Below are 22,739 nucleotides of genomic sequence, written 5' to 3'. Positions count from 1 at the left end.
TTCTTTAAATCTTAAAATCACCATAATAATTTGGATTATTACGATATTATAATCATGATAATTTGGATTATTAAGATATTATAATCATCATAATATTTGGGATTATTACTCAGATAATCATTTCAATCTGGTTAAAAATAAAATGTCTGAAAGTGTTCCTGCTACAGTAGATTTAAGTGAATGCCTCAAAGTGAATTACCACTCACACTAAAGCTCTAAAATACAGCTATTATTTTATAAACTCTAACTGCATAAAAACCACATTAATAAGTAACATTAATGAATTGAGCTTCAAATAAGATACAGTAGTGAATTCACAGCTAGGCAGTCAGTCATTCCTAAACTTGCAGGGGGTTATTTTTGATTTGGTTAACTTTATGTATTTTAAGTAACTAAATATATATTTTGATATATATTGTTTTCCAAATCACAGGTGGATTGAAAAACTTATTTTCCAACCGGCTTTAAGGAATAAAGAAATTCTTGAAATATGAGGGAAAACTTGATTCCCTTAATATTACTAACTTGATGTTATAATGTATTAACTCTTACTATTAACCTATTCAAATTCAATAAAAGAATGTAAAAGTAAACAGTTTAGCACGTGAAGGGGAGGAAAATGAACCCCATTAATAAAGCCACTGAATCTGTGACAGGTCATTTTTCTCATGATGCAACTCACCTTATTTATGATGGAAAAAATTCACAGGAATTTCCGTGTCAGTCAAGCTCTGGATTTCTACCCAGACTTTATAAAGTGTTTTAATACGTATGCCCCAGATTATTATTTGGCTTTCATTCTAAAGACAAGGTCGACAGAAGTTGGATGTGTTCAACACCCCAAGGGGAAAAGTTACCTGATATGACCTTCGTAAAGGTGAAACAGCTCTAGTCTTTGATTGGACGAAAGATATAATCCACTAGGCAGGTGGGCCAGCCCAGGACAGGAGTACTTTATTAGATGCAAAAATTACTAGGTTATGTTCTTACTAAGATTTTGCAGCATATAATTTGAAACAGAAAACAAAACAAAACCCGTTAGGTATAGCATCCCAGAGCACAGAGCATCCACCTGGCAGATTTGTCAGTCACAGGGTGGGTTCACAGCTCTGGCCAGAGTCATCAAAGACATTCCAAGACTGACTGACCGACTGACTATGGGGGCTCTATAAGCATTTATCAGAAGAACCAGTGAGGAAATGTCCTCACAAGAGGAGTACAGGCAGCCACCCACAGCCTCTTAGCAAATGCTTAAAGCCCCTCAGGCAGCTTCACAACAGTTTTGTCGATAAAAGCCAAAAGATCAGATGGACTTCTTAAATTTAACAAGTACACACATTTCTTAGGGTGCTATGCCCTAAGGTTCTCACTGTTCCCTTTCTAAATGTGAGATCTGTAGGAGAGGCAGGTCCAGGGACTGAGGTCAAAAAGGAGACTATCACCTTTTGAGATAAGCTTCTCTCCTGATTTTCCCATTTGTATCCCAGACTGTTAATATCTCAGACCACACAAAAGAAAATAAAAACAAACAAGTATAGCCCTTAAAGTGGCACTTCACTTCCACCCGTGCCTGTTTGCACATTGCATTTCTAGGAAATGGGAAAGAAATCATCTAATCATAGAAGGTCAAATAAGAAAGGGACATAAATCTCATCTGGTCCAACCACCCATCTGACTAATGAAGAGAAAGGTAAAGCTTTAATTTCAGGCTTCACAACAGCAGAAATGAGGGCAGGGTTTGAAAACACACACACACACACACACTCACACACACACACACACACACACACACAAGATTAAGCCCAGTTTCCTCTAGTGAATCAGGATCAATGTGGAAAAAGCGATATACCTGTTGAGAGCTGATGTTTATAGGTTGTTTTAAAACGATCCATGTGACGCTCTCTAGAAGAGGTGGGACTGTAAGGGAACCAGGATATGTCCAATAATCCCAGCGTGGAGGAAGCAGAGATAATGGGTCAAAATTTGTGAATCGAGTTTGTTTACCCTGAGGAAGAAAAGAGAATTCCCACAAATTACAATGGGAAAGCTTTACACAGACCTCAAAAACATACATCCATTGAAATATCATTTCACTGGAATTCTGTAATTCATGGAATTATTTAGTATCTGCTTTTCATATCTTAAAAAAAAAGAATCTGCCTTAATCTAAAAATTTAAGACGAAGTAGCGTATCACCTAGATTTATTTAAGAAGCTCAAGATTTACTTTTTAATGTAAGTGGTCTTTAAAATGTGTTGCCACTAAAGGCTTACTCTGCAAAACTCCAACAAAAGAAACTAATTATGCAAAAATAGATGCATTAGTGATTGTTTTAGATAACTTAAGACCCCTTCATAATTTTCAAGAGATAAGTGGTAATAAACTACTTCTGTTCTATTGGTCAAGTATGTTCCAAACCTGCTTCCAAGCCGGCAGCATATGCTATGTCAAAGTCTAAATTTTTAAAAGAAGATAAGAGAATTCAGGAGAAACCAAGGAATATATTAGTCACTAGTAAATAGCAATTAATTTTACCTTTTCTTTAATGGAATCCAAAATATCGGTAATCTTTTGAAGTTGGGGATTATGCTCACCAATCTGAAAACACAACGTTTCAGAAGAAATGGTTACTGTAGCACATCAGGTCTGCATCACTCCATTTCAGTCACTATTTTTAAATTCTTCTTTTTTAAAAAAAAAAAAAAAACCTAAGCCAGCCCAGAACAAACAAACAGTGATTGTTCTATAGTGAGGCTCTCTTTCACCTGCCAGCCTTATCACACCAGAAAAATCGAAACAACAAGATAATATTACAGGGCTCCTTGGCTGAACTATAACTTCGATTCCAAAACTAGCAGTAACAGCTTCTTATTTGTCAGCTTTATGAATGTTCAGGGTACAGATTCTCTCGAGAGAAACTTTGCTTAGGAAACTCTTACATAACACCTGCACTATTAAACCAGATGTGACTTTCAGACCCTAGATCCAAACCAACTATGGGTGACAATCAAAACATTAGAGGAAAACATCTCCCACTTTCAGCTTAAAATGACTTGAGGTCCTGAATCAACGGAATGTATCATCATGAGGAGAATCCTTCAGAAAAATATATATACTTCTTTTCATTTATTTGGGGTGTCCTGAATCTCTCTGAAGGTTTTAAGTCCTTGGGATTCAAGTATAATGCCTTGCCCCACTTGGATCTCATGGCCACCACCAGACTTGAGGACGGAAAAAAGGAGCTGCTGCTATGCATGCCAGTCTCTGCTCTGCCCCATGCTTCCCCCTGTCCCAGTGCAACCATTTACAACATCAACATCACGCAGAGTCAGGGGCATATCAAAAGTGCACACCCTAAGGAATGTGGTCGCAGTGGGAGTTGAGCAGCACAGCCCACCCACAGGTATTATGACAGTGATACCTCCTGTGGATATCAGACAAAGGAAACTACAACAGAATCTTTTAAAATGGTCAGTGTGTTTGGGACAAAATACTATTGTGGTCAAACAAGTGCTTCAAGAATCAGGAACTTGGGCTTCCCTGGTGGTGCAGTGGTTGAGAGTCTGCCTGCCGATGCAGGGGACACAGGTTCGTGCCCCAGTCCGGGAAGATCCCACATGCCACGGAGCGGCTGGGCCCGTGAGCCGTGGCCGCTGAGCTTGTGCATCTGGAGCCTGTGCTCCGCAACGGGAGAGGCCACAACAGTGAGAGGCCTTCGTACCGCCAAAAAAAAAAAAGAATGAGGAACTTGAATTTTACCCTATCCTGTATCTCCAAATATTGAGCAGTCAGGAAGAGCCTATTATAAAGATTTTCTTCTCAAGATCTCAGTTGTTACTTCTGCTACTATTGTTGCTGCATCTGCGTTTGCTATTCACAAAAAAATGATCAATGGACAATGAGACGTTTCATAAGACAATGTTCCTAGGGTAGTTCTGGGCCCTTAGATGAACCATAAAATAATATACAAAACGTTAAAATTCACTTCAAAGGGAAAACATTAAACCTAGAACTAGTTTACTATTAAAAAATGGTAGACCGTCTACCCCATGATTGAAACTCTTTATCCAACATGGCTGACTAGTTATTCAAAATGAAATTAGTGATTCTCACCTGTAAAAATACGCCCAAGACAGCTAGTCCATCTGGCTCATGAGCTGCCTCAACAAAGCTGGGGTATTTGTCTGAATTCCAGTGAACAACGTGGAGCTGAAAGGGAGGAACACAACATAATTCAAATGTTTTTTTTTAAACACCCTTAAAAACATAAATACAAATAAAACATTTATATAGATCTTCTGGTGTTGTGCACTTATATGTATAATGTCCAGAATCATCCTCTTTACTTTTGTCTAAAAACTAAAGTACACAGGTGAAGGACCATGTCACTTTGGTCTGTGGTGTACTGTGCTGAAGTCCACATCACTAGAAGGCTCTGGAGCATCCTGTCAAGCCTCTCTAGCCCTAACAATCTCCAACAATTGCTCCCAAGTGACTCAGGGCTCCCCCATGTCCACAGATGGGACTGCAACTGTGCAGCCTTCAATTAGACCCCAGCTGGCGGCTGAGTCCAACGCACGAGCGCAGGGTCATAGGCAAGTGGAGAAGTCAAACTCCACACAGTAGGTATTTGGGGACAATCCTGCTGCTGAGAACAGCGCCAGTTGTTCCTGAAACTGCCAGTCAGATGTTCATCACTGCAGTTTAAGACTCTTTATGGCTTGAAAATGCAAATTCTCCTTAGGGGTAATTATTTTTAGCGGTATTTACACATTTTCTAACTTCTAAGAATATGTTCAGATCCTCTGTTGAGAGCAAGTTTTAAGAGGGAAAAAGAGGCTTCAGGGTCTTGTAAACAGAGGCATCTGAGGAAGAAAATGAGAGGCAACTGGTGCTACTGATGGGGGGGGGAAGAAGGAAGAGACAAGGAGTTGGAGTTGGACAAGGAGTTGGAACTCTAGAAAACAGGCTTCACCCACTTCACAACTTCCAAAGGTGTCCTAAATGTCCTACAATAGTAAACAATGCAGTATTCCAGACTCACAAACAAGCGTGAAGGGTTGTAGAATGACAGTAAGGCAGAAGACCACTCTTAGAGGGTCTTCATTCCTGGTTAAGGGAAGGACAAACTGAGATAGAATCCAGAGGGCAATGCAGGCACCCAAATGACTTAGCCAAGATCATGACTCAGCCAGGTTGTCCAAGGACCCTCCATGAAGGATGGACTTCAGATAAGATCTCTTTCAAATGAGTCTTTTTGGCATCTCGGGGAGGAAACACTTATTTATGAAGAGTTTCATGCACAAATCACCTTTCTGGCTGTTACAGAGAGAATTTAGTATATTCAAATGAATATTTTTACCCCTTCCTTTAAATATAACTTCACATCTCACAGGCAACTAATATGGGAGGCTTTCTAGATAAATAAGAGTTACCATAAACTGGGAACTATAAAACTATAAAATAGTGCACCATTAACAAACAATCAAGGAAGACTGTGGCATATCTAGATGGAAAATACAGAAGCAGATTCTTCTGGTGCCATGTTCTATGTTGATGTCAGATAGCTGGGAGAGGCACAAAGCCTGAAAACATTGGATGACAAAACAAAATTCATGTGGCTCACATGAGACAGATGATGTTCCACTGTAAGGGAGAGGTAGGAAAGTATGCTGAAGTTGTTTTAAGTGGCTCCTTGCCAACATAGTTCACTTTGTAAGAGATGACACCAAAGAGATAGAAAGATGTGAAATGCCCTCTTTATGTTCACAACTCCAACAGATTAGAAAATGAATGTGTAACTAAAGAGACATGAATCTATCTGTATATCCTTCCACTGGTTAAAAACAACAATTGTTTGAAATATTATAGGAGACTAAAGCAAGAAAAATGTTTTGTTTTTTTTAAACAAGTCCTTCTCTCTGCCACACACTTTGCTTAACTGGCAGCAGTATCTTCAGAGCCACTGATATCAGCTTTATTAGCATTTGTATTTGAACTAAAACTCAAACAAACAACAAACTCACATTTTCTAACAGTGACAGCCACAGTGATTTGAACTGAATGACAAGAAGTTATAGTAGCCACTGCAAAAATGGAAATAAGGGCTTCCCTGGTGGCGCAGTGGTTGGGAGTCCGCCTGCCGATGCAGGGGACACGGGTTTGTGCCCCGGTCCAGGAAGATCCCACATGCCGCGGAGCGGCTGGGCCCGTGAGCCATGGCCACTGAGCCTGCGGGTCCGGAGCCCGTGCTCCGCAACGGGAGAGGCCACGGCAGTGAGAGGCCCGCGTACTGCAAAAAAAAACCAAAAAATAAAACAAAAGGGAAATAAGATTCTTCCCTATTGGAAAGCAATCTCTAAATAATAGTATTTTTCAACTTTAATATTTTTAAATTGCATACTATTGCTTCATAAAATGTGCTCATTAATGTCGAAATTGTAATTTTACTATCAACTACATATTTAATACACTCATTATGTATTTGGCATAAATTGTAATCAGATAAAGTTCCAAATATGCAGTGAACTATTAGCCTACTTTTTGTAGATAGGTGACTCTCGGGATAAAGTCTTTCATGATTTAGATTACTTTAATATCTGTAATGTCACAAATCATTAGATTAGGCTCCAAATTAAATTTTTATAGGTTACAGCTTTAAATGTGGGTGGGGTTTTTTTGTGTTTTGTTTTGTTTTGTTTTGTTTTTGTGGTACGCAGGCCTCTCTGTTGTGGCCTCTCACGTAGCGGAGCACAGGCTCCGGACGCGCAGGCTCAGCGGCCATGGCTCATGGGCCCAGCCGCTCCGCGGCATGTGGGACCTTCCCGGACCGGGACACGAACTGTGTCCCCTGCATCCGCAGGCGGACTCTCAACCACTGCACCACCAGGGAAGCCCCATATTTTTATTTTTTAAGAGGACACAACTTGATGATAGTCCTGAAGTTAGGTACAAAAGTAGCTGGAAAAACTAAACAACCCCTAGGAATCACTTATGATAGCCAAGCACAAAGGGATTCTTTTGAACCTGAAACCCAACGCAAATGACTCCCAAATACCTCCAACTCCCACACTGACCTTTTCTTTAAACTCCAGGTTTGTATCCAGTAGCCTATTTGAACACGAGACTAGAATATCTATAGTTGTCTCTCCAACTTAACATGTCCAAACAGACAGTTCATTCCTGTCTGCAGCCTGCTCCTCCCTGGACTTTCCCATCTCAGCAAATAGCACAACCATTCTCATGGTTGCTCAAGCCAAAATCTTAAGAGTGCTTCTAGATTCCTCTTTTTCCTTCCTTCAATCTTGACATCCTTCTCCTTGGCAAATCCCATGGATTTTACCCCCCAAACATATGGATTCGTCTAGCTCTCTTCATCTCCACCACCCCATAGTACAAATCACCATCATCGCTCATGTGAACACGTTCATAGCCTTCTAGTTTGTCTCCCTGCTTCTTCAATGTTTGCCCAAACTCTTAGCCATGGAGCAGCTAGCTATATTTTATAAAATATAAAGCAGAACATGCCATTGCCCTGCTTGAAACCCTCCATTGTCTTTGTCCTGCTACATGAAAATAAACTCCAAACTGCTCACCAAGCCCCCCAAAGACCAACTTGGTATGGCCCCTGCAGGCCTCTCTGGAACATGGCTAATAATTTCTCCTCTCTCATTAACTCCAATCCTGGAAGCCAATGTCTTTGTCTTCCAGAACATGCCAACCTCATTTCTTCCTGAGAGCACCTGGACCTGTTGTTCCCACTTACCAGAAAAATCTTCCTAGATTTCCTCAGAGTGGCTTCTTCTGGTCATTCAGTCTCAATTCACTGATCATCTCAAAGAGGCCTTTCTTAAGCACCCAGTTACTCTACCAGATCATGTGGTATTGTTCCTATCAAAGAACTTACCACATCCAATTTATTTATTTGTTTATTGTCGACCTTGAACACCCACCAACCCTGAGGTCTGACCCAGACTTCCTCTTCTTCCAGTTACATTCCTATCTCAAGCCAGAAACACTGACTCCTTCCCTCCCTCACCCTCAACCCCAAGTAATCACCAATCACCCCACTGAAGTGGCACTTCCAGCCAGCCAGCCCTCCAGCTGCACTATGTCCTACTACCTGGAAAATTCCCGAAAGCCTCCTGACTGGTTCCCTTTATCCACTCCTGCTTCAACCCAATTTATTCTCAAACTATAGTTTGAATGATATTTTTAAAACACGTATATGATCACTTCCTGATTCAAAGCCAATCAGTGGCTTCTTGTTGCACTAAGAATAAAGTTTGCAATACTCACGTGACTTACCTTAATAAGATGAGATGCCTCTAGCCTCCCAACTTTACCCCTGACAACTCTCCTCTTTTTACTTCGTGCTCTAATCACACTGGCCATTCTGTTCTTCAAATATGTGATAATATGTTATACTCTTCCCCAGCCCCAGTACTCACACAAGAGTCTATGCAGGCGCTCTCCCCTTTGCCTGGCTCACTCCTGCTCCTGCTTCAGGTTTGGGTAAAGCCTTTTCCATGAGGAAGTGTTTCCTGACCCATCCCTCCTCCTTCACAGCACTCCCTTCAGGATGAGCACGAGTAAGTTGGGCCAAGATGGGGGACATGCTACGATCTCAATGAATTCTTAAAAGAATGAATGAATGCATGCATGCATGAACAAATGAAATAAATAGCCTTAAACATACATTAAAGAACAGTGTGAAATTCCAGTCAAAGCTTCATCTTCTTCAAGAAGGAAAACCTACAAAGATGGCCCTTGCTCTGCAAGTAAGGACTCTGAGCCTCTGACTAATTTCAGGATATATGAGGGCCCTTTCCAGGAAACCACTTGCCAACTCAGAGTCAACCTCTCTGAGAGTATACTTTGAAGTTTATGAAGTTAGAAGGTGTAAACGTAAAGCAATGTGACCAATTTTCCTAAGCGGCTTAGGAAAATTACAGTTCAGTGATCCAAAGCCAGCTCTTAATCTGCACAAAGCTTTTGAAAGTTAGAACATGTCAAATTTAGAACACGAAACTTTAGAAAGCAAACATGAAAACTATTCAGTAGGTGATATAAACTGAGACACTGTACAGATTCAGGAGTTCTGCTTTGTACATTCTTGGCATCTTTTGTCCACTTTGGATGTAGATTTTATTCCTCCACCCCAAGGAAAGAGCAGGTCCCATACCCTAAGCACTTGGCCTCAAGCAAAAGTGTTTTAGTAGGCAAAAAGGACGTTTTGGTTGATAGTCTCAGAGAGCAGATGTATAAGTCAACAGAAAACTAAAACTGGAAAGAAGTCTGTTTGCTGAATCTCTCTGAACAGCAGGGCTATAAAAGAGTGTCTCAACTCCACAGGTCAGTAATCACAAGAAAAATGAAGAAAAACTGTACTTGCCTGGTAACATTTGCTCTGTCTTGCCTAGGCGACTCACAAGCCACATTATATATTTTCACATAAGTAGCTTTGGTTGAGTCACACAATAATTCACTTTCATCTCATGATAAAGCTGGGTGTTAGCAATATTTAACTGGTTTTTTTTGTTTTGTTTTGTTTTTTGGCGGTACGCGGGCCTGTCACTGTTGTGGCCTCTCCCGTTGTGGAGCACAGGCTCCGGACGCACAGGCTCAGCGGCCATGGCTCACGGGCCCAGCCGCTCCACACCATATCCCCTGCATCGGCAGGCAGACTCTCAACCACTGCGCCAGGGAAGCCCAATATTTAACTGTTTTAAAGCTTGAAGTATATTATGCTTTGTCCTTTAACCAGAGGATTAGAAAAAGTAGAATATTATTAATGAATATGATTATAAGGAAAAGAAGTTCACTCCCCAATGGAAAAAAAACAAGTCAATGAACACTTCATCCTATTCTGCTTTACCAACGACCTGAATAATTAACAGAGACTCCATTTTAATACCTGGGGTTGTAGAGGTAATGTAGAGTTTAGGAGGGTTTGTGACTTTACTTTTTTTCCCTACGAGGAACTTGGCCACTTACTATTAACTCTATTATATGGACTTTACGTGATCTTAGTACATATTTGTGTCTGGACCAAATGTGTACACAGTTGGGCCTAAACCAAATGTTTCTTTCTCTCCCTTCTCACTGGTTTTTCAGGAAATACAACAGAGTTTGTAATTGGTATTGGACAGACCTGGGTTTCAAGCCATCTCAACTGCTTCCTAGCTGGATAAGTTACTTAGTCTCTCTAAGTCTCCAGTTTATTCATTTCTAAAATGGCACAAAAACCTTAATCTCTAAGACTCAGAAGGGCCAAACGTGTGGCTCTCATGTTGATAAACTCTCATGCTGACAGAATAGAGTGATTTCAGCCACTGAGATACCTAATCTGGCATAAGGAGAGTTGTCTTCTGTGTCCCCAAAATCCCATCACATAGAAAAACTCTGAATGATGAATACAAGTCTGATGGCTCACCTCTGCGGCATATCTCACGCCGTCCACCACGTGTTCAGAGCCGTGATCATCGGTGGACCCCCAGTGAAGGTGAAACTGTCGTAACCTGTAGCTTCCGGTGAGAGGACCCCCACGCAGAACTAAACATCAATATATTTTAAATTGTCAGCAAGAAAAAAAAAATTACACATCCTGTCACAACCCACAGCATCTCCCTGGATCACTCAACATCTCCATGTCCTTCAAGGAATTTTTTATAAATGTCATTCAGATGGCTGACAGGAATACAACTTTTAAATATATGAGGAGTAAAAACAAACATTTTAAAAGGTTAAAGAGTCCACAATACAGGTTTTTATGGAATATCTTGTAAATCAAAACAGACACACTGGTTAAAAGTAGCAGAAACTGGGAGTTTGTAGAGGTAAAGAATTGCTCTGTTTAATGGAGAATGTCAGTCTCTCTAAATAAAAATGTGATGTGCTAAGAGCTCCATCTTGAACACGGTAGAGCAGCCTAGCAATATGGTCAGAGAACAGGCTTCAGCATTAGGAGTCCTGGGGCTCACACCTTATTTACTAACTGTGTCATCTTGCACAAATCCTTTAACTTTGAAACCTCAGCTCTCCTGTCTATAACCTCCAGAGAGTAATGTTACCTCCTCCTGATGCTGTTGTAAAAACAGAAGAAAAATTGAACACAAAGTACTTATCACTGCCTGGCAGAAAGTCAGCATGCTGGACACGTTAGCTATTATTACTATTTTATTGCTGTTATGATTACTACAAAAACTGGCAAAGTAAGCATGTCTTTTATACTTGAATTCTATCTTCTTAGGGAAACATGAAATACAGGACAAAATTAACACTTTTAAAATAATCCATCAAATCTTTGTCACTTTGGCAGAGTATATTTTAGTACTTTGCCTCAACACATATGATCTCTAAAACCGTGGGAATAGAATCATATATTAAGTACACAGAAAAGCTTTTTAGTAGAAAACATAGTCCTAAACTGTCTCCTCCCAATTAATCTTTATTGAGCATGTTTTAAAGGATATGTGAAGATGTGGAAGCATCGCATGCTGATTACATCAAAAGCACTGCTAATCTCTCATTGACATTCCAACAGGATTAAGTGATGGATTGGTATGGTGCAGCCTTAAACAATAGTTTGATTTAAATTACCCTCCTCTTCAGAAGATATATATATATATATATATATATCTCAAAATTTGTCAAGAATGATGCACCTTATATAAGAAGCAAAAGATGTTAAGAGGTATCGCATGCAGTTTTCTACAAACAACAACAACAAAAAAGACAAGATAATACATTTGACTAAGGCACACTCCTCTTTGAGCTATACTGTAGGAGAAAGAATGATCCAGACTGCCATCTGTATTGACCAGTACAACTGAATTCATTTCTCCCTTACTTGGTTTGACTCGGCTGAAGTTGAACATCAGTAATTAAGAGTTGGTATAGTAGTTGGAATCAGCAGATGTGGGAATAGTCCCAGCTTGGCTACTAAACTATGCCACCTTTCAAAACTCATTTAAGCCTCTATGGGCTTCAGCTTTCTTGTCTATATTTGTGATTGTTTGTTTAATTAAGAGATTGGACTGGATGTTCTTTAACTTCTACAATTCCTGAAACTGCCTAAGGAAAAAAAAATGGGAGTGTATATAATAAAATCTTTTGTAAGGTTGAATGGTTGGGGCTTCCTTTAGATTCATTTGCATCCAGATTTCTTTACAATAAATAAAATTAGCTATGTTCAGAGCCCTCTGAAAAATAAAAGAGAAGGGAGAACCACTTACACCAGACTCTAGGGCTTGCTCTTCTGTCACTCTGTCACAAACAGAAAATTGTACTGTTTCTTCTCCCACGGAACAATGTTCACGAGGGCAGAGACCATCTGCTCAGGTCTCTGTTGTACCCATCCCATCACCTAGCATAGTAACCATCACAGAGGAGATGCACAATAAATATTTGATGAAGGAATGAATAAAATATTTGATTTGTATTTAAACAAACAGTTTCAAAGATGATTCACAGATAAATTAATTTAAAAGGCTCATTTCCCTGACTCCATATAGCATGGATGCAGTGGCATTCCAAACAAAAAGAAATCAACAGCTCTAGGGTCTCTTTTCCCCTCGCTATTGCGTAATAAGACCTGAGCTGAACCTTGAAGTCATTCCTTCACAGATAAAAAGCAGCTTAGAGAGCTTGAGTGATCAATGTGGAATTGACTTTGGGAGAAGATGCAAACAAGCTGGCTCAGGAGAAAGAAAGTGATACCAAGAAACACACACATTATTAGGGAAACATCCAAGAGTACTGGTTGATCTCTGGAAAGCCTGCTCTGAATCCAGGGTTTAAAGCCAGATTAGCACAGCTCTGCTTAGTTAAGCAACAGAGATTGCCTTACTCTTTACATATCTGGACTTGGAGTGTTTTAACTAAAATATCCAACCTGGGACTATGATCAAATGTCTAACCATGAAGACCATTCTCCTGGAGCAGTGCTCTACCAAAGAAACACAGAGTGGGAAAAAATGAGTCAAAATACCAAGGTGAATCGCCAACGTTGAGATGGTCTATAATAAAACAACTAAACAGCTAAACTATGATATAAAATGAATAATGGTGACAAAAATTATTTTTTAATGAGGATGATTTAGTGTTTTAAAGAGTCAAATTCTTCATCTTACTTTCCAACCTAGATGAATAAATATATATTGTTTCCATCTTATGTTTGAAAACTAGTAATTATTTCTCCAAAATCACACTTAGCATATATATATATATATATATATATAATACTTCACGTATCCCTCCATTAAGATTTTAAAAAAAGTCTATTCCAAATAAAACTTTCATATAAGAGATCTACAGAGATCAAGAAACCAGAGTTAATTTTAAAGTCTGAGAAAATTTTAATAACTTAGTAAAAGGATATCTGTCATTTGCTATATGCTGCAAAGACCAACTAGGAACATATGCATTACTCTATTGAACTTAACTTTTTTTTTAATTGTTAGTAATTTGCTTACTCTACTCACTTTCTGAAACTACACTGTAGTCAGCTGCCTAAAATGATAAGCAAGGCTGGCAAAACAAAATCAGAAAAAAATTCATTTAGAAAGCAAAACACTTGTCTGTTCATGCATTTATTGTCTATCTCACTAGGATACACACTCCTTTAAGGCAGAATTGATCTCATTCTCTTGTATACCCAATGCCTAGGACAGTTCCCGGATCAATAAATGTTACTAACATAAAGTAAGAAAGAGACCTCACCTGTAGAAACACTCCCCCACAAACTTCAGTTTGTAAGGATGCTACTGAAGTGACCTGAGCATCACTAAAGAGCATAGTCTTAGGACTTGTGAATCTAATAAAAGTCATGGACTGATCACTGTATGGTAAAGAGTTCTCTGAAGTAAAACTAAATGAACAGCACATCTATATTTTGCTTGGAATCTAGGAAAAGAACAAAGAGCACAGATCTGCCAGGATTATAGTGAGAGAGAGAGAGAATGAAGTTAGGAATGGTCCTAGCTACTGGGGCTTGAATTCTTTTCAGAGCCAGGACAGTCTTCATTAGTCTGGCTTCTGGCTTCCTTTGCTCTGAGCATGTGCACTCCAAGTTACTCTCTGATCACTCATTCATTCAACAATTCTTTAGAGCTTATAATGGGCCAGCAACTGTGTTCAATACTAAGTACACAATGAGCAAGGCCATCCTTATCCTCAAGAAACTTATAGAAGGAAACATAATTATAATAAAGTTTTATAATACATCATTGTCACAGATTGCCAATTTAGTTTCCTGTATATCTTGGCTCAGGGTGGGGCGGGGCATGGATCACACAACTAAGGTATGCTTACTCCCCATCTTTTTCTGTTTTTTTCTTTTTTAATATATAATTTAAGATCTTGTACATTTGTTTAACTTCAGGCAGTTACCTAGAACTAGATAACAGGATTATAACTGAGAAATTGACAATTTTTAGAGATGAAAATTAAAGAACAGTCACTGAATCCATCAAGTTACTAGCATTCCTAGTAGGCCTTTCTTAGCAAGAAAGCATCTTCCTTCCTTTTGACATCTTTTTAAAATTTCAGCACAACATATCTTATCCACAGAAGGGACACAGACCATTATTATTTATTATTATTTTTATTACTAGTTATTGAGTATTTACTATATGTCAGGAACTATTTCATTTATTAAAACTTAAAAATTAGTACCACAGCCTTTAAAAATTACATGTTCAAACTATGAATAATCCACCAATGTTCAAACTATTTAGGTGTCAAACGGTAAATATTAATTGATTTCTGGTGGTTTGTAATTCTATCGGGACTTCACCTACATATACTAATGCATTCTGTACCCTAATGCCATACCATGGTGTTGTCCATATCCTCCAAGAAACATCATACCAAAAAAATGCTTTTAACTGAAACATACGTTTATTGAGTACCCTCTGTGTGCCAGGCACCAGGCTAGGTAAATGAGTAAGACACAGCTGTTGCTCACAGGGAGCCTTTAGCTGAGTGGAAAGAACCAACTGGCAGTCACAATGCAATGTGGGAAGTTCTGTAAGAGGACAGGCCTGGGATGCCACAGGAGGGGTGACGGGGCCAGTCAGGTGTGATTCCTAGGGAGGGGGAACCTTGTCTGTGTTCCGAAAAACCAGAAGCTAGGGGGAGAACACCCTTGTCTGCTACAGCCAATTGGAGAGTTATCCCTAATGAATTTCTTCCTGTGTGAATTTCACATCTACCTGTCGCTTTTTAAAGGACTATTAAAATTTTGAGGAGTGGCTCCCCACAGCTTAACCACTGGTTGTGCAGCTGCCCAGCCAGAGAAGCCCTGCCAGGACCATGAGGAAGGTTTCACACCTGTGGTCTCTTGACTGGTGGGATTGAGAGTTAACCTTGGTAAGAATGGCTTCTTTATAAAATGGAGACTGTTTTACTCAAGTTAAAATGGCTTGTTACAGAAGTATCTTTGTGTTTTTTATAGTTTGTACCAAAGAAAAAGAAAAACCAGCAACAATTTATTTTAGCCATGGTGGTTTCTATGTTTTAATTAATTTAATCCCCCAAATTACCATGAAACATTCTCTTCATTTATCTTGAGACAGAAGAATGAGACTCATGACCTATATATATGTAGCTTCTGTCTCAGATGAATACTAAGTACTTTATGGATATTTTCAATTAACCCTGGTAATTTCATTGTGATCTAGATAGAAATGAGACCTTTGCTTATGGGAGAGGGCACACACTACCCATCACGGACACAGCGTCAAATCTGGAAACTAATTCCACTGATTAACCCAAAGTAGAGGGAAAATGAGAGGAAGAGAGAGGGAAAGAGAGGGAGAGAGAGAGAAGACCAGGATCATCACTGAGCAAATTAAAGTAAGAATTTTTTATTACTAAGGTTTTTTATGAGAAAGTTTTAGATGAAGTACAATCTAATCATTTCTTATTCTAAAAGTAGGAAAGGATAGCCTCAGTTTTTTGTTTGAGAGATCATAAACAGTATCAAACTACCATTATGGGTGGTATAAACTTTGTACTTAGAAACTTCGGACTACTTTTATAATGTACTATCACATCAACCATATCTATTAATACAGATTCATAAAACTGAGGGTCTGAAGGAAAGACAATTTAATATATGTAAAAAGTGAGGTTACTTCTCCACCCACCCAAAAGTTGAAAAGTACCATGCGTTCATCTTTCCTTATGCATCTTTTAAATTGCTCTGATGAAAGCGAATCACATATATGGATTTAACAAATATGAGGAAGAAATGTAATGGGCTTATAATTTTTGCTAACAATATAGCACTACATAAACACAAGATATTATTACTAAACTAAATCTGAGCTTAATGAATAAGTGAAGACTTTCTTCCAATTAAGGATTTTTAAAATTTATTTTTCATTAATAGAATAAATACAGCATTATCCTAATAGTAGACTTAAGATAAAAATAATTTGTCGGAAGCCTTAAAAAGTGTTCCAAAATATGATTCTCTCTGATCTTCTCTTTAATCTTACTTTTAAACTTGATATCATCTATTCTTTGGGCAGGAGGTATACTTGAATAAGGATTAAATGTTCATTTTAAAAGGAAATGCTCTTTTCTACTTCACTCAGTTTTTAAATTAACAAACTAGTTGTTTTTTTTTTGGTTGGTCTATTATTTATTCACCGTGTGAAAGACATTATTCCATGAACTAATCAAACAAAACTTTTACTCTAAGTTCTAGCAAAGTACTAATAAGGGACACACCGTGCATAGGTAGTTCAAATATGAAAGATAAGAATGTGCCATCCAATCAACCAAGCTCCTCACCCCAACCAAGAAAAAAAAGAAAAGCCAACCTGATTTGTCCTCTGTGTCATCAAAGTCAACATTGAAGGAATGGCCACTATTACTGATGATTTTAGCTGAGCTTGTGTCGTACTTGATACTAAGAGGTCGGAGGGAAGAATCATATTTCACTTCTTTGGTTTTAATCTCAATTGGAGATTGTTGATCTCCATCAGCAATAGGGAAAAATTCATTCCAATGAATAGGACCTTTAACATATAGGACCAAAAGAAAAGGACTGAATAAGTTATTTCATTCAACAAATACTTGTTGAGTGCAATGCACTGTACTTGACATTGAAGAAAATACAAAGATTAATAAAATACGATCTTTACCCTCAGCACTTTAACATCTAATTGTTTTGTTTTACAAGACCAACTGCTTTTATTATAGGTATGGAAACTTCCTGGTTTGCCTTAATTCATCTTCAGAATTAAACTCACCCTTGTAGACAAAAGAGCATGTTAAAAGTACCTCACAAATGCCTTCTACTGAACTAAAAGCAACACTACAATTCATCATTGAAAACAATGAGATTCAGTCTCAGCTCCAAGAATGATCTGTGAGAGCTCCACAGGTCAGGTTTATGGGCTGAAAGAACTAACAGAGCTGAGAAAGCTGTGTAGCAAAAAAGGGTGTAGTTCTTTAAAATGCTCTCCCCACTTCTATCACTCACTGTATCTTCACATGTCACCCAGTTCTCAGCTCAATTTCCTGTGAATGTGCAACAGGCAAACTAAGGAAATATGTAAATTTTTCACATATAAAATGACTGCACCATGTCAGGAAATGTAATATTGTTGGTTTTCTGCAGTAGAGTCAGGCAACAATTTATTTCTCTCTTTCTGTGTTTCAGAAGGTCCTTCCAGGGTTGTTTTGCCAATATTACATGAATTCCAATACAAGGTACAATTGGCATCCTGGTCCTCATTCACAAAGTCAAAATCGCATCAAGTTCCCAAATCGAACACATGTTTGATAAATTGAGGTGAAGCAATAAACTGACAATTCCCTTGTATACTCTCACTTCTCTGGGAGACTCATTCAAGTTCTGCCTCTCAAAATCAACAGCCAGGTTGCAGCTTCAAGTAAGCTCCAAGCCAGTCTACAGACTTTACAGGTTAGAGGTTCTTATTTCCTCCTCTACTCTGCCTGTAATTTACACCACCTCCACCAGGTCTGTAGAGCATGGCTGCTGACTAAGCTTTTCCCTACTCCACTAACCAACTAACTTGCTTTCTCTAAAAGTGAAGTACTAACTAAGATGACACAGCATGACGATGAATTAAGCATTTGTTACTAACAACAACAAATATTTTTTAAAGATAAGATTTAGAATGAAATTTCAAGAAATGCAAATATATCATAATTATCAACAGCTTCAATCTCTAAATCTAACGCTCCTTATTACTCTTCTTCTTTGCAAAAGAGAAAGCATAAATTCTTTCCTTTACATATGCTTCAGGTACAAAAAAGTCATAGCATGAATACATAACCACACACATAACTTAGAAATTGTTCTCTTATGAATCATACACTTTGGACTTGAAAGCAACTTGAACATCAAAAGTCCTTCGTTACATCTTATTACAGAAAAGGCATTGCATTTCCTTATTTACTAAGTACTTTCATTTACCTTTCTAACACTCTTTTTGTATACAATCTCGTCCTTTTTTCATGTGAAAAAAATGTTCTATTTCACTGCCCACAAGTATGAGTTAACCTAATGAGAATCAGATTTCAAGTATGCAACACATATGTCATATTAACTTTTTTCCAATCAGGAAAGAGCATCTTTCTCCTCTTAATTCCTTTATGTTCCTATTTCCAGTCCTTTATAACCAGAACTATTTTTAAAAGCAGAGGCAAGACAAAATAAGATAAAAATAATAGCACTTTGCATTAGTCAATATTATCTATTAACCATAATGGTAGGTTCCTTTCCCTTGCCTTTTACGTGCAACGTTAAACTCACTTAAACACAGTTATAGAGATATACAGAAGTTCTTCCATTGATTCAGGAACTTTCTGAATATCCATAGAGATAGGTAGTTTTCAGTGATTGTCACATTTCCTAAACTAAACTAATAAAACTGTCAAAGGTTTGTGGAAGAAGTTGTAAGCTGTTTGTGAAGGTAACCACTTCCAATGCCTCACTTCTTGATGTTCCATTTTATCACTGCTACTATTCCCAGCTAAAGTTTCCTTTTGTCTGCTCATTCACTGCTCTTGCCAGTCTAAACTGGCAAGCAACAAAACTTGCCCAGTCAGGATACAACACATTTCCAATAGGATTTTGCCAAAGTTGATCTACTTAAAGGTGTGGTCCTCAGAAAGCTATTGAATCTAAAAGCAGGGAATGGTCCTACAATTCTTAGCCGAAATACAAAATCACTCCTTGTTAATGGCTTTTCTAAGATGAATTTTTTTTTTACGTTTTCAAATTTTCATTTTTTTCTTCGGTTTTCTCCAATTTTATTGAGATATAATTGATATACAGCACTATGTAAGTTTCAGGTGTACAGCATAATGATGTGACTTACATACCCCATAATATGATTACCACAATAAGTTTAGTTAACATCAGTCATCTCATATAGATACAAAATCAAAGAAATAGAAAAAATATTTTTTCCCTGTGATGAGAGCTCTTAGGATTTACTCTCTTGACAACTTATATATATAACATACAGCCGTGTTTATTATATGTAGCATGTTATGCATTAAATCCCTAGTACTTATTTATTTTATAACTGGAAGTGTGTACCTTTTGACCACTTTCATCCAATTCCCCCTTCCCACCCACTCTGGTAATCATAAACCTGATCTCTTCTTCTCTAGGTTTGTTTGTTTGTTTTTGAAGCATAATTTACCTATGTTAGTACCTAGTGCACAACACAGTGATTCAATATTTTTATACAATTCAAAATGATCACCATGATAAGTCTACTTACCATCTGTCACAATACAAAGACATTACATAACTTTTTACTTTAGGTAAAAAGTTTACATAACTTTATTCCCCACGCTGTACATTTCATCTTCGTGATTCATTTATTTTGTAATTGGAAGTTTGTACCTCTTAACCTCCTTCACATATTTCTAAGATGGATTTTTAAAATTTCAGATGCACTTCATTGGAGCCAATATTTTCAAACATATTAAAGAGTAATCAATACTCATTGATTGAAAATACGCTTCTCCTTCCTAATCATAGTGAGGGCACTGTTAACACCCAGTGACTATTAAATAACAATAACAGAAATTATTCCAGCAGAGAGGGAAATTAAAAGAAATTTGTTTTGTAGGTTTTTTCCCCAAACATAAATTGAAAATTAGCAAAATGTAAGATTATAATTGCAGTCTCAAAGAGAAATCCACCTAAATTATACCTTTCATTATTAAAACTCTAACTTTCACCTGCTGCCATTTTTTAACTGGCAAGTTAGTCATAGCCTCAAAAAGACTACAATTAGAAATGAAACTTTTCTGTTTCTTTGTGAAAGTAAGCTTTCTATAAAATTAACTATACAGTACTGCTGAATAATATGCATGTTAATCCAAGAAAGTATTATTATTATTACTATCATTATTCTCAGACCTAATTTTGACAGTGATTCACTGTAAGGCTTTCGTGGTGTCACTTTGCAAACATTTCAAGTAATGGTTATTTGAAAATCATCAGATCAGTTTAATACAAAAACAAGAAAAATGGTTTACTTTTGATAATTTAAGATATACAAGAAGAAAAGTATACATCTTATTATTCCTGTTGGTTCCATCAATAAACACATTTTTACCAACGTGTTACAATGTCAATGATCCTTTGTTAATTCCTCAGTCTCTGAAAGGATGTGTAGAAGGGGAAGGAGAAAGCATGCAGACTGCAGACGTAGCTTAAAATATAACTTCATTTCTAAGAAAGAACCTAAAATCTTGGTAAAACCAGCAGTACCAGTCAACCAACTGCAAGTTGCTGTGGAAATATTTTATAGCTAACAGGTAGCTATTAAGAAAGTTGCGGTACATTGATTGACAAGAAGGCAACGTAAATCTTCAATGTTGCAATTCAAGTCATTAAAATTTCTTAAGTATATTTTCAAATATTTTCCATGATTTGTTTCCCCGTAGAGATAATGAGCTTAGAAGACTGAAAGCAAACTTGTCCTCGATTCATTGAAATATGTCCTCAGATTTCTAAACTCGGTGCCTTTGATTGATAAGTAGTTACTACTAGAGAAAGTTTTCGGCTTTTCAAATGAAAGCAAGGGGACATATCTGAAGATTTCGGGGTCTGGGGTATCGTGACAGGGCTAACGCACGTCAACTCACCCCCACTATCAACAGCCTCCGAGACGCTTTCCCTGTCCACGCAGGACTATGCCTTCCCTCCGCTTCCTGCGTGTGGCTCCGGGGAGCGCTGCTCATTCAAAAGACAAACCGAAAAGTTTCTCGCCAAGTGTGGATTGGCAGAGTGCGGTCGGCGGACTCCGGGAAGCGGGCGGTCCCCCTCGGCCGTCCCCGGCGCAGAGCCCCCTCCCTCACCCCTCCCATCCGCGGAAGGCGCTCACCATTGTGCTCGCCGTATCCCCAGCTGAACCTCGCCATGGTCCCTCGGGGTGGCAGGCAGAAGAAGAAGTGGCGGGGCAGCGAGCAGAAGGAGGGAGCGGGCCGGGCGAGCGAGCTTGCGTGGGGCTGGCGGGGGCCCAGCTTAGGGCGGGGGCCGCGGAGGACCGGGAGGGCCCTTGAACCCCGGGGCCAGGGCGCTCTCGACCTCGTCCGCCAGGGCGCAGTGGCGGGCAGGGAAGGCGCCCGAGAAGGGAGGACGAAGGTGCTGCGATTGGGGGGGCGCTCGGAGCGGGGCTGAGTCCTGTGGTGCGAGTCCTCTCACTGTTTGAACTCGGGAAAGACATAGTGCTTGATACGAAGGCGGGGAGATGGAGAGGGAGGAGGGAAAGAAAGAGAGAAGGGCTTCCAGAGGGGCTTTCCTGCCTTCTGAGAATCGGTCATCCTAGAGAGGCAAGTGTTGCCCAGCGGGCTCTCCAGGGAATGAATGAGCCACCCAGGCCGGGAGCCGCCCGGCTGGGAGGTGAGGAACCGGCTGGAGAAGTGAGGAGGGCGGGGATGGTCGTGGTGGCGGCGACTGCAAAGACAATACAGCGCAATAATGACAATGATAAGAGCCACAAAAAGAATTCTGCTGCTATTTATTAAGGACTTACCACAGGCCAGGGTCTTAGCCAAGACGTTTACCCGCATTTTCCCTTTAGATCCTCACAACAGTCTTTTGAGGAAGACACTATAAGTTCCCAATAGTTAGGAAACAAGGGAATGAGGCTTAAAAACTAAGTAACCGGCCCCAGATCAACGCAGCTACTTGGAGCCTAGAGGTCCCTCTTAAAGAGGAGCTGATCCCCACCCGTCCATTCTTGCTGCCCCCTTCCCCTAACGCTCACCCTCTGCGGGCCTGTGGCTTGGGGAGTGAGGGACCCAAGCCTGGTTATTGATCCTCGGCCCTGAAATTCTGTTGCCCTTTTGACCCTGCAGGGATGCTTGGTAGGCTTGCTGCCCTAGACGGACGACGGAACTGACTGCAGAGCCTTGAATTTCTGTCCTCGTGTGGGTGTTCTGGGCTCCCAATGAAAAATAAACTGTGTGACCTGCCAGGATTATAATTACTGTTCCAGCCGTGTAAGGGTTTGAGTTAGGTCTATGTGAACTTTCAAATTGAATTGTGCAGTGTTACTTAGAGACAAACTAATGCAAAGAGCTTCTTAATTGGCATGAGCCTTCCATAAAAGACTTAAGAGTGGCTGTTAAAATATCTTTCATTTTCTCTTGCCATCCACATCGCAGCTGCATAATGTGGCAATTGCAAGTCCCAGGGAGTCCCTCTTTGGGTAACCACTGCATTGTTC

General features: G+C 39.2%; 1 protein-coding gene across 1 annotated transcript in view; it reads right to left on the bottom strand.

Annotated features, from left to right (window-relative positions):
• The window catches only part of CA13 (carbonic anhydrase 13), a 28,870-nt gene extending 7,441 nt beyond the window's left edge, over positions 1–21,429 (bottom strand). The window contains exons 1-6 of the mRNA XM_060127777.1: positions 21,393–21,429; positions 16,833–17,030; positions 10,436–10,554; positions 4,114–4,209; positions 2,536–2,598; positions 1,850–2,005 (exon numbers count right to left, since the gene is read on the bottom strand). Of these exons, the coding sequence (XP_059983760.1) occupies positions 1,850–2,005; positions 2,536–2,598; positions 4,114–4,209; positions 10,436–10,554; positions 16,833–17,030; positions 21,393–21,429 (669 nt within the window). The remainder of the gene's footprint in view (positions 1–1,849; positions 2,006–2,535; positions 2,599–4,113; positions 4,210–10,435; positions 10,555–16,832; positions 17,031–21,392) is intronic.
• Between the last annotated feature and the right edge of the window lie 1,310 nt (positions 21,430–22,739).

Source organism: Lagenorhynchus albirostris, chromosome 17 (genome assembly GCF_949774975.1).
Source record: "Lagenorhynchus albirostris chromosome 17, mLagAlb1.1, whole genome shotgun sequence".
Classification (NCBI taxonomy): Eukaryota; Metazoa; Chordata; class Mammalia; order Artiodactyla; family Delphinidae; genus Lagenorhynchus; species Lagenorhynchus albirostris.
Note: the sequence above shows the minus strand (reverse complement) of the source record. Positions and strands in the feature narration are given on the sequence as shown.